Below are 12378 nucleotides of genomic sequence, written 5' to 3' on the forward strand. Positions count from 1 at the left end.
TCAGTTACTGACTGTTTTCACCTGGCCTATCCAGTATAAATACCCCTCAGTTTTCTCTGTTCTCTGCCGAGTGTTGAATTAAGTTTATTGCCTTTTGTTAAGGGCTTGTTCTGCACAAGAATGAATGTAAATAATAAACTTTCAGATTGATTTTATTTCTGCTTATAAATATAAGGATTAACCATTCTACAGTTACAGTAGATACAGAAATCACAAGTGTAATATTTTGTGTGCATGAAAGGAGGAGCTAAATTTCAGCACAATGCATTTATCTTCTTGGACTCATTGCTGACACACACGTGCGAATACATACATGTTTTAAGCTGTTTTCGCTGGTTAGCTTCACAGATAAGTGTTTTTTTTAAGCCTAATCCCTTCACACTGTGTGCAAGTGGGAAAGCTCTTACTTTCACTATTAAACATATCCCTGAGTTCTAGTGTTATGTTAGTGTTTACGTCATTGCAGATTTCTTACAACAATATCCTTCCTTGATGATGGGTCCCTAGTATCCTTCTACTTTTTAATAATTCGTTGTATGGGTCTTAACTCAATTTTAGTAGTTTTAGCATTTATATCCTCAGATGTTTTCCCTCATTGATGCATTCTATTAATTTGACTATTATGAAATACATTAATATCTTTTCCACAATCACAGGATCAGAGTGTCATTCCATATGGTTGTTTTTTGTAAAATATGAGAGGCTACTCCCTGCATCAGTTAGGGTTAGATAATTTGTTGCCAGATGAAACATAATCACACAGGCAGTAATTATTTTCCCAATTGAGGATCTTACCTAATTGCTGACTTTAATCAGTTAAGAATGCAGTATATACATATATATATATATATATATATATATATATATATATATATATATTGTATAGATTATAATTTTCACTAATGCAGCCATATTCAATAAATAGTCTGATCAGATTGATTGTTAGATCTGTGGATGACCAGAACAGAGTGTATAAGACAGTGTGTTCTCCTCCAGCATGAGGCGGTGAACTTCTCTCTCTGTTCTTCTGGAGCTTCCTTTTGTTTTTATTGTGTCATATTTTTTGGAACATTAAGATCCACTGGTCTGCATACAAACATTTATAGCTAATGGCCCGAGAGTGCTTGTAGACTGGGCCTAATGGCTTTTGCTGCCTTTGCAATAATATCAAACCAGAGATCAGCTTATAAGATTTCAGTGCAGCACTGATGGACTGAACCACCGAAATCACGTCTTATGTTCTGCCTAAAAGGTTAAAGCACCTCTTCTCATGTGGTGTTGCTTTTTCTGTGTTTCTGTAAATAAGTTTATCTTTTACAGAACAAACCTTTCTACACATATTAAAATACAACTACAGTTTTTTTCACTTGGTTTAACACATTGCACCTTTAGTACATTGCATTAAATGTTATGTTTCTTTTTTCAGCATGTTAATTTCATTAAATATGTGTAAAGATGTACAATGGCATGCTAATTGTAGCTGTTGACCTATGGGATATCCATGTGTGGCATTCTATATTGAATGTGATTGTGGATGTGATTGCCAAAGTCAATTGTCTGTTTGCATGGACAATTCTAGCCAGATGCCACCGGTCCCAATCATTAAAGCCCACTTACCTGTCCACTAAGAGTGATCAAACCTTCTATAGCCATATCCGGATGGGATTAGTTTCTCAGGGGGTTCTGGATAATTTTCTCTTTTATGAGGGTTTTTTATCCTCTGTGATTTTATTCCCGTCCAGAACGATCATGTAGGTGTTTTATTTCTCAGACGTCCTCTGAGAAAATTACAGGCTGAATTATCTACTGTTTTTCTCTGAACTCCGTGCTCCTCCGCTAATTTTAGTCCTGTCCGGACGCACATCTCTGAGTTTCGTCTCCTCGCCTTTAATAAAATAATAAAATAGATATTTGTCCACTGCCGCGCACCGTAGTTACTGTACACTTTGGGCGCACCACGTTTCCACGGAGATCCATGTAAAAAAAAAACAACAGTGAGTGGAAATGGAGGACCTACTGAACACCACGATGATGTCATGTGACCGAGAAAAACTAAAGCCTTAAAACTCACTGATCCTCCTGTTTTTACAATTACAGTCCGGATGCAGGAGTTTTATCACTAAAGAGTAGAAGAGTGAAATATTTTACACAGACGAACCCCTGAGAAAATAATCCCATCTGGATAGAACTTTAACATTCCTGCAGTGTGTGCTGTAGATCAGGACCATTGGTATCTGGTTGGATTAAAATAGTTAATTGGACATGGCAAAAGTCATGGGACAAGATACTATTTCCCTGTTCCACATGACATTTGGCTTTCCAGTATATTTTGTTTGATAAATTGGTGAATAACTCTTTTGTTGTATAGTGTGTGCTCCATGCTTACGCTCCCCACACATTAGAGGCCACCTATTTGGAAAAGTTGATGGTGTGTATTTTTAGAAGAACAGACTGGCTTTCAGCTGCACAAGTGTGATACTGTGATAAGAGCAGTAATGCAGATGAATGGGGTTATTATAGCTACTGTATATAAGAGAGGAGGGAGTGGAGAGAGAGAGAGAGTGGATGAAGGGAGTAAAATAGAGACGTTTACCAGGCTGAATCATGATAAAGCAAGTTTAAAAGCATCTTCCAGACAGTTCAGGCATATTTATTCCAGGATAAACTCTGAACAAAAGAAAGGGAAGCACTACTGCAATAAAAACAGCTAAAAAAGTTAAACTGGTTGATTACCTTTTTTTTATTTTGACCAGCATATCAGCTATATATGTTTTCATTAGAGATTGACGGTTTAGTTGGTATACAAACCAAAATAGAGTTATGATATGGACAATATATTGTTGCTGCCCAATGAGAAACAAGTATCTCCAAAACAGCAACTTTACAGAATTGAGATAAAACCTTCGTAACTTTCAATAAAAGTTCATGGAAAAATACTTTATTTCAGGTAATTTTGGACAACATCTATTGGCCCATTCATCAAGAAATTTTGAGACAGTGTAAGGAACTGTTTGTGTGTTGAGATTATGTCGTAAACTAAAAATTGACAAAAATGGAGATTATATGAAATGTGCAGTAGAGTTCGATAGTTCTATACTGTATCGAAACACAATGAAATAAGATAGTACATTTTTCAATGCTTGTATTGGCTGCAGTAAATTTTCTCAGTTGGACACAGTTTAAATAGTATGAATTAGACTAAAAAATTGTTTTCCTCTACCTCTGCCTCGCTTTGCCTCCAGCCTGGTTATTTGTCACATGGGTACAGTCTGCAATGTCAGAGGCGCCCTCTGTTGCTGGGTGCAGGTAATGCAGTTTAAATTTGCTGTTAATCAAGGAGTTCTTAAAATTATTTGGATAAGTTTATCATGAAAACTTATGGTGTTATCTGGTGTAATGCTAAAAATTGGATTTATCACATTCCAGATAACCAGTATAGACCAAGCTGGTTGACCAAAAGTAGATTTTATTTTAACACATTTCCACATTTCAATATACATTTACAGCAACTATCAGGGACTGGAATTTATTACAGGTCACATTACATGAATTGGCAAATTCATATTTAGAACTTTGTAGGTGCAGACATCCGCTGTTGCTGTACTTTTGTACTTTGTGGGTTGAAAACCATTACTGGAATTATATTTTTTTCAAATTTAATATATAAATATATTATAAATATAGTATAATATAAATTTTGTCTGTAAAATTATGAAATTCATTATACACTTGTAGATCGATACTGGATATATCACAGATTTTCAACCAAACTTAATATATAAATGTATTCTAAACATAATATAACATAAATTGAGTCTATAATCTTCTAAAATTATTTCTGAACATTTTGAAATTCAGTATATAGGCTTCACTAGACCAGTCAACCTAAACTAAGCTAGATATAGCAAGTTTGCCAGCATAGTATGTATTAGCATGTATGTAAATATATGTTTTCTGCAGGATCATCGGCTTTTCAACCAGCTTGACCATCCGAGACCAGTTTAAACCATCTAAAACCAGTTGTGGGCCAGTAAAAGCAGCAGTAACTGGTCTGAAGCTGGTGTTGAACTGGGTGTTCAGTGGTGAAGTTGGGCGGTGCTGCTGGTGAGGCTTTTTCTCTCTTTATTCCGGTTGATTTGGGTTTATTGTCGATAAGCGCGCGACCCCAAACTTTTAGTCCGTTTCCCGTCATCGATCCGCGGATCTCCGGCGGAGGCTCGCGGGTCTCCGGGGGTTTGGGAGAGGCTGAATTGGCGGTTCATTACGTAACAGCGCGGCTCCGCGTACGACCCTTCCGTTAGCTACGTACAGACTGTTAGGAACTGACGGGATCCGCTCGGTTCCGCTCCGGGTTCTGCTGGCGTGTTCACCGTGTTCACGCGCGCGCGCAGGATTTAATCCGGCGGTCGGCGGTTTGGCGGCGTTAAACGGTTGTCGGCGCGCGGGCGCTACGCAGGTTTGCTGAACGTTACCGCGAGCGGAGCGGAGCTAGTTCGGAAGTAGGTCAGCGCTTCAGCCGGTCTCTCCGCTGCTCCCCCCCCCCCCATCCCCCTCGTTTCTCTCCGCTCCTCCGCCGAGCATCGCTGCCGTTTCACCCGCCGCGAGGAGAAGAGCAACTTCCCGGGAGCGCGACGCCTCGCCCGCGCGGAGAAACCGGAGGTAAAGCCGGAGCTCCGGTAATCCGGTTTATACGGGTTTATATGCGCGTTTGCTTTGCTGTTTCTGTGTCGAGAGAGGAGGAGGAGGAGGAGAAGAAGAGGGGGAGGAAAGGAAAGGAGAGGAAAGAGGAGGAAGAAGAAGGGGTGGTTGGAAAGACAGACAGATAGATAGAGAGAGAGAGAGAGAAAAAGAGAAAGAAAGACATATATATATATATATATATATATATAAAGAGAGAGAGAGATAGTCGGGTATATATATATATTTATAAATGTGTGTTTGATCTTGTGTATATCTATGTTGTATCTCTCTCTCTTTAGATGTTTGAAACAGTGTGATATATAGTATATATAATCAGAAGCCTGTGGCTTTGTTGGGTTTGTAAAGTCTCTGATCGGCTCGTGCTTGGTGTTTGGTGTTTGGACTCCAGAGTCGCGGGTTTATGAGCGGCTGAGAGCCGACAGACAGCCTCCTCAGCTCGGTCCACGACTCTCGTGCTGCTGCTGGTGGTGGAGGTGGAGATGGTGGTGGAGGTGGTGGTGGAGCAGGAATTGTGAAAACAGGACTGGATGGATGGGATTTGTTCTCGTTTGGTTCACGGACCTCCTCCTTCTGCTGCTTCTGTTGGCTATACTGGTGGTGTTGGTACTGGGGTTTGGTTGGATATATAAGATATACTTGTGGTATGAGGCTATACTGGTTGGTACTGGTGTATGGTTGAATATATATATACGCTATACTGGTGGTATTAGGCTGCACTAATGGTGTTGGTTCTGGCATTTGGTTGGATATATAAGCTATACTTGTAATTTTGGTACTGGTGTTTGGTTGGATATACAGGCTATACTGGTGGTATTAGGCTATATTTGTGGTGTAGGTTCTGGGGTTGGTACTGGTGGTGTTGGTTCTGGGGTTTGATTAGAGATGTAGGCTATACTGGTGGTGTTGGTACTGGTGTTTGGTTGGATATATAAGCCATACTTGTAATTTTGGTACTGGTGTTTGGTTGGATATATAGGCTATACTGGTGGTATTAGGCTATACTGGTGGTGTTGGTACTGGTGTTTGGTTGGATATATGTAGGCTATGCTGGTGGTGTTTGTTCTGGGGTTTGATTGTAGATGTAGGCTATACTGGTCTTTGGTTCTGGTGTTTGGTTGGATATATAGGCTATACTGGTCTTTGGTTCTGGTGTTTGGTTGGATATATAGGCTATACTGGTCTTTGGTTCTGGTGTTTGGTTGGAGATGGCTGTGTGCTAAAGTCCAGATTTGATTGTATCCTATTTAAAGCTCATGTTCTGAGTTCAGTGCTGTGCTCTGTGTGATCTGCTCCAGCTCCTCTTCTCCTCAGGTCTAAAAACGTGGGTTTTTAAAACCCAACCATGATTATTTTTTTTAATCAAAGCCGTCCAGCATCAGCACTTCCTCCTCTTCTCCTCCTTCTTCTCTCTTCTCAGTCAGATCCAGGCATTTCTCTTGTGTTCAGCAGAGACTGAAGAGGGGGAAAGGGGGGACGTCAGTAGATTACTTCACTTTAAAGTTAATTCCAATTTGCACAGAGGTCACAACAACTAGGCTGCTTTGTCTCTGGAGTCGTATTCCCAGTATTCCCAGACATAACACTCTGGATTCAGACTGGATTCATTCAAACATCCACTTCTGGATAAGAGCTTCCATATATATACAGATACCCCTCAAAAGAACTGGGTTTTAATAGCCAGTGGGCTGACTACATTTTCACTTTGGCAACTATTCTTAATTGCATTCAACAAAAGGATTGTGAGTTCCAAAAGAATGGTCTATAGTGTGAATATTGGAGATTATATAATATTGGTTGTCTTTTGTAATGTGAAATTCCACCAGTTGTGACACTTTTTTAAAACACTTTTTAAACTATACATTTCCATGACTTTTATGACTTTTTTCCATGCCTTCACAGCAAATTATCATGACCATACAATCTTTAAAACATCTGTAGACATGGACAATGTGACCCAAAACATTGCTATTCCTGACAAATAAACGTAACAGGAGGGTTAAAACTGTATATATTTATTAATTAATATATATATTTTTCCATTTGTTTAATTTCATTCTCTATACCTATTGAAACGGTTCGTTTTTAGTTTTTGTAAGTTATCTACTGTAAGCTTTATTCGTGTTTTGTGGGGTTTTTCTCAGTTACTAATCGAGTGAAGGGTCTTATTTCAGTAAGCGTTACGTCTGTCTCTATAATAAATCAGACAGCTGAGGGATTTGTTCCGATACATTAATGTCAAGTGTAGATTAAATCACTTGTCTAATAACCTGGTGAAGTACAGGCCGTTTTTCTTCTGAGCGTGGATTTCTTCCTCCTCATTATTTGTCATCACGGCTGAGTGAACAGAAATAGCAGTACGCATGAGGACAACTGAAAAATAATGGCTGAAATCTGAATGGAGAAATGCCACAGTGATCATTTCTTTGGAAGCCGTTTCCTGTCCGTGTTTAGCTTTCTTACTGCAGTGTTTTATTTTAGACTGAAAATTCCTAAACGCCAATTGTAATCCATATTATAATGTCTCTGGTGGGTTTTTCCTTATTAATGGGCTTAAAAGACGACATTTCAACTGAATTTAAAGTTGTCTAAAGCTCTGTCTGGATGGGAGTAGTTTCTCAGGGGGTTCTTTGTGATTTTATTCTCGTCCAGAACGATCATGTAGGTGTTTTTCTCAGACGTCCTCTGAGAAAATTACAGGCTGAATTATCTACTGTCTCTGAGTTTCGTCTCCTCGCCTTTAATAAAATAGCTATTTGTCCACTGCCGCGCACCGTAATTACACTTCGGGCGTGCCAAAATGAAAATGGAGGAGCTACTGAATGCTGCGATGATGTCATGTGACCGAGAAAAAAGCCAAAAAACAATCAATTGCAGTTGAACAAAAAGGAGGACTAGTGAGTTTTTAGGCTTTCAAACCAAATAGTGCTGGTGTGAAAATTCGCTAAGTTACATCTCAAATGCTAATGATAAATTGCATACTTAAAAAAATTTGAGCAGCAGAGAAGTTGTTTTTGGTGACAGCCTTTTTGTGGATGCACAGATAATTAATAGTAGGAGGACAAAATGTTTTGATTTGTATTCAGGAACATTTTGGAAGTTTTAAAATGAAGTTCAGGAAAGGGAAGATTTTATGGTTTTTATTCAGTATGTTTTGTCAATTTTACAGATTTACTTAAGTAAAAAAAATATAATTTTTATAACAATTACAGTTAGAATTGTCAGTAATGTTTCTTATATAATATTAAATCTTTTTCTATAATGCTTAAATATAAATCCTCATATATAGGTGATTAATATCAAGCAGAAAATTTACAAAATGCCCACTTGTTAAATGTCTCAGCTGCGTTTTTCGTTCAAAAATTGAAGTCGTCTAGTATTGTTTCCTGTTTGAAATTGGCGGTTATTTTTACGATTAGTCGAGTAATGATTCATGATGATGAGTCAACGATTATTTTTGCCATGTCCTTCATCTCTGCTTGCTGTGGCTACGGCTAGATAGATAGAAACAGCTAAACAAGGTATTTAAATGCCCTTTAAATATCCACAATATCATCTGTTAAATGTGGAAATTACTGATATTTAGTGGGGAAATGTGTAATCTGTTGTGTTTGGGCACTTTTAAAGACCTTTTAGAGTGTAAACCGTTTGAGTGTCTCCAGTAATTTGTGCATCGCTGCAAACTAATGAATAGTCGACAGTTAATATTTGGAGTCGCAAATTTTTATAACAGACATTGTCGATTATATCGACTAATCGTTACAGCCCTAATCTAATCTAGAGGATGATTAAAGTCACCGGCTGCTGCATCCAGACAGAAAGTTACCCTGGAGAAGAAGCTGAAGGACATGAATTCCCTTAATAGAATTGAAGGGCTGCTGGTGTTAGGAACATGTCAATAGGTCAAATGAGGGAGTTTTACGTTTCATACGGAGCTGAATTAGTCTGAAATGTCTCAGGTGCTTTTCCTCACTCCCGGCGTGTCCTTAAATGAATCGATAAATCCCCAGGTATAATAAGACAACCTCTTCAAGGATTTAACGTTAGTTAAAGTAGCGTACGTGTTCTCTGCAGCGTTCAGTGCACTCGCGCTCGAATTGGAAGGAAATCCAGCTCTGACCTGCGCCCCTTGTCCAATAAGATTTGGATTTTAATGATTTTTAAATGATTTTTTAAGTGCCTGCGCCTCTGAATGCTGTTAGGTGCAGGTATTGAAAGTAGCATCTGTTTGTGCAGTAAGTGCAGGATTTAAAAGGGTCACTCTGATGTGAACGACCTTTAATTTCTACATCTAAATTAAATATATTAATGGTATTAGTGCTTTTTTCTGGAAGCACATTGAGGATATTTAGCTGTAGGTCGTAAACACTGTGAGTTAATGTTTCATTTGTGCATTTCTGTGTGTTTTTACACGTTAAAAGCATTAAAGGCGACTGAAGAAGGTTTAGATGACATTTCTGAATGTCTTAAACAGTTTAATGCAAATTGAAACATTTTTATGAATCAGTTTTTTAAAGTTATGTACAGTATTGTGCAGTAAATGTAGAATATATGGAAGTATGATTCCTCCGCTGTAGTTTTAGTATTTTATGATTACAGCGCTCTACTGGTGACAAGTGGCTCCCAGTAGCAGAGTCATGCTCAGGTAATAAACTGCGTTACCATAAACCAAACAAACCCGTATCCTGAGTTCATTCTGCTGAGCGGAATATCATGTATTTTATATTTAAATTATAAATGCATAGAATATTTATTTGAATTTATATTTGATATGTACTTAATTTCACTCATAGTGAGTTATTTATTCAAGACAGTATAATCAGTATTGCTCAGTAAAGCAGGTATGCCATCTTCGTTTAATATGAACTTATGTTGTGAAAGTTTTTTGAGCATTTTCACAAGGTTTCCTCACGTGTGAGAAAGTTTCTATGATCCGGATCAGGTGATGAGTTTGTTTATTTGGAGCTTCAGTTTCTCCCTCTGTTTGGTTTGGTTTCACACAGGCATAAACCTATAAACCCTGTGAGCACATCGTGTCCTCTGATTGGTCGGAGCTGTCTGTTCGGGAGTAAGAAAGTGAATACAGTGAGAAGATTCTGTGTTTCAGTGTGTTTATCTGTATATCTGTGCAGTGTGAAGCTTCTTTACCATAGAATAAAAAAATCAGCTTTTTAAACACAATGTTTTTAATGGGATGTGCAGCAGTGCAGATGTAAACGGAGTCGCGTGGCTGCGAGCAGTGAACACAGCACATACTGCGTGCTCAGTGTGTAAACAGCATGGAGCAGCAGCAGAGACAGTGTTTGTTCATACCTGTGGTAATTGGGGTTTTCTGGCTGATATATCAGATTAAACTGCGCCTTGCATGTTGCATGTTGGGACTGAACAATGTTGGGAAAAATGCCATTGTGATATTGTGATATTGATTTGTTGTTCTGCGATATATATTTAGATATAAACATACAGTCAATCGTCCAACGTCATAACGTTAATGATGCAATCAGTGTACCTATAATAATAGGAAACCAAATGGTGTTTGGTGTACTTAATAGTCAATATTTGTATGCAGCAAAAAAGTGTTTTTAAAAAATGTAATTTAACATTACTCAAGGATTGTACTTGTACTAACTTAATTTGTGTCCTTAATTTAACGAAAAATGAGATCAGGTTACAACATCCATTCTTAATTTGCATATTGAGCTTTATCAGCTGTAGACTCCAGTATCCAGAGCTATAACAGTACACTTCATTTGACTAACCGGCTCACCATTGTGTTCTCATGCCTATGAGTTTGTAACTTTTCATTGTTTTTCTTTTTGCAGAATCTGCATGGAAGACTCGGATGACCCGTGCTCGGCAGAGGGAGTCTTTACGCAGATATCAGAAATATCAGAGTGAATCCAGGCAGCAGGTGAGCCGCCAGACACATGCTGAAACCATGGGCCGAGCCCGGCCAGAGTGCCCCGAGCGAAAGAGGGCGAAGAAGAGACGTATCTCCAGAAGAGGAGGACATACGGAGGTAAAGGAGCAGAGTGCGGACCGGGACCGGAAGCTTTATCCCCTCAGGGGGAGGCTGGGAATGAGCGAGGTGGGCACCCTGAACTGCTCCGTGGTTCTGACCCGTTTGGAGGAAGGCGGGACTTGCAAAAGCAGCAAGAAGCCTTTGTCCAAAAGCGAAGGGAAACTAAAGATGAAGACGAAGAAGGAGAAGATCAAACCTTCTTGCAAGTGTCGCAAGAAGACCTGCAAAGCTTGTCGTTCAGCACCCGGACCAAAAAGCAACAGGAAACCCGATAAAGCTGCCTTACTTACAGAACTTCTCCTGGAACCTCGCAAGAGACGGCTGGCCTCTCTGAACGCGGAGGCGGTAAACAGCCTTCTGTTGTTTCGAGAGGACCCTCAGCAGGCTTCAAAACTCTCCAGAAAGCAGGCGAATCCTCCGAAGCCTGATTGTGAAAAGGAGAAGGAAAAAGAAAAAGAAGAAGCCGATGGTTTGAAGAAAGGACAAGAAACGAGAAAGGACAGAAAACGTGCCCATCCCTTAGAGACGGAGCTGGTAAATAAGAGTTCCAAAAAAAAAGCCAAAAAGACGAATCCTGAATCTGAACCAGTGGACCAACTGAGTCTAAACAGTCCGGCTCCCAGACGTTTAGCGGGTTTGAATGCGGCCGCGCTTCTGAAACTGACCAGCACTTCCGCTGGAGCCAAGCGTCGAGTGAAAACGGACTGTAAGCCGGGAAGTGGAGGAGTCAGAACCAAACAAACCCAAGTGAAGTTAAAGAAACAGCAGCAACAGCTACAGCAGCAGCACAGTCCGCCATGCCAGTCCACCAAGTTGCAGGTATCGCAACCATGCTGTAACCTCTGCAAGAAGGAAGCCCTCCAGTCTGAGGTGATGTGGGAAGGCACCGCTGGGGGCCACGGCTTCATCAGGCCGGGTTACCAGTGCAGGTCCATGCTCGGATACTCCTTGAAGCCTGTAAAAGAGGAGAAAACTGAGGCTGATGTAAATTCCTGCTACTGCTGTTCCCAGGAGAGATCTGTGGAATATTGCCACCGGCTCGCCCTCTACCTCGGACAGAAGGCCTTTCCCGAATCGGAAGAACATTCAATGCCTCCTGTGAAGGGTTTCCTCCCGTCCCCTCACCACGCACTGACGCATCCCGCCTTGACCCTAGGAACCCACCCGTACTCCTGCTACCCAGGATACTACGTCCACATCGCCCACCATGGAGCCTCCACCCTCCCCGTGAGCACGAGTCCCGGACCCCACGTTCCCTCATCCGTTCCCCCCATTAAACTGTGCCCCACCGGCATCCAGAGACCCAAACTACTGCCCTCGCCACTGCCCTCGCCAGTTTCCCACCCTCCCTCGGGCATCCCTCACCCGGCGTACTGCAGCTCTGTAGGAACGTGTTACGGGGAACCCTGCCGGATCAGCAGCTACGCCTACAGACCGTCGCAGCCCATCGCCAGCAGGAGCTGCTCGTTCAGCGGGGGATGCTCCAGCTGCAGCCACAAGATCAAGATGGGTAAGACAATGACCAATGGCTTAAAATTAGAGATTGGACCGATCCGATACAATATCAGTATTGGTATCGGGCCAATATTGATTAAATTTAACGAATCTGATATGGGGCGATACATTTTCCAGTCCGCAGCTTGAGCTGTACAATAAAC

The 12378-nt window shown here is 40.6% G+C and overlaps 2 protein-coding genes across 4 annotated transcripts in view; both read left to right on the forward strand.

The window, feature by feature from the left end:
* ltk (leukocyte receptor tyrosine kinase) overlaps positions 1-7811 on the forward strand; it is a 138636-nt gene extending 130825 nt beyond the window's left edge. The window contains exon 30 of the transcript XR_007424003.1: positions 7364-7811. The gene's annotated coding sequence lies outside the window, so the exon portion shown is untranslated. The remainder of the gene's footprint in view (positions 1-7363) is intronic.
* The window catches only part of bahd1 (bromo adjacent homology domain containing 1), a 45506-nt gene that overhangs the window by 17696 nt on the left and 15432 nt on the right, over positions 1-12378 (forward strand). Inside the window, exons 1-2 of one of the 3 annotated variants that reach the window (XM_022672542.2) lie at positions 4055-4104; positions 10521-12230. In XM_022672542.2, coding sequence (XP_022528263.2) covers positions 10541-12230 — 1690 coding nt within the window. In that variant the 5' untranslated portion in view covers positions 4055-4104; positions 10521-10540. Of the gene's footprint in view, positions 1-4054; positions 4105-4434; positions 4660-10520; positions 12231-12378 lie in introns of those variants that run through there. The other 2 variants (XM_022672541.2, XM_022672540.2) reach the window with 2 other exon arrangements.

The sequence above is a fragment of the Astyanax mexicanus genome, chromosome 14 (assembly GCF_023375975.1).
Source record: "Astyanax mexicanus isolate ESR-SI-001 chromosome 14, AstMex3_surface, whole genome shotgun sequence".
Taxonomy (NCBI): Eukaryota; Metazoa; Chordata; class Actinopteri; order Characiformes; family Acestrorhamphidae; genus Astyanax; species Astyanax mexicanus.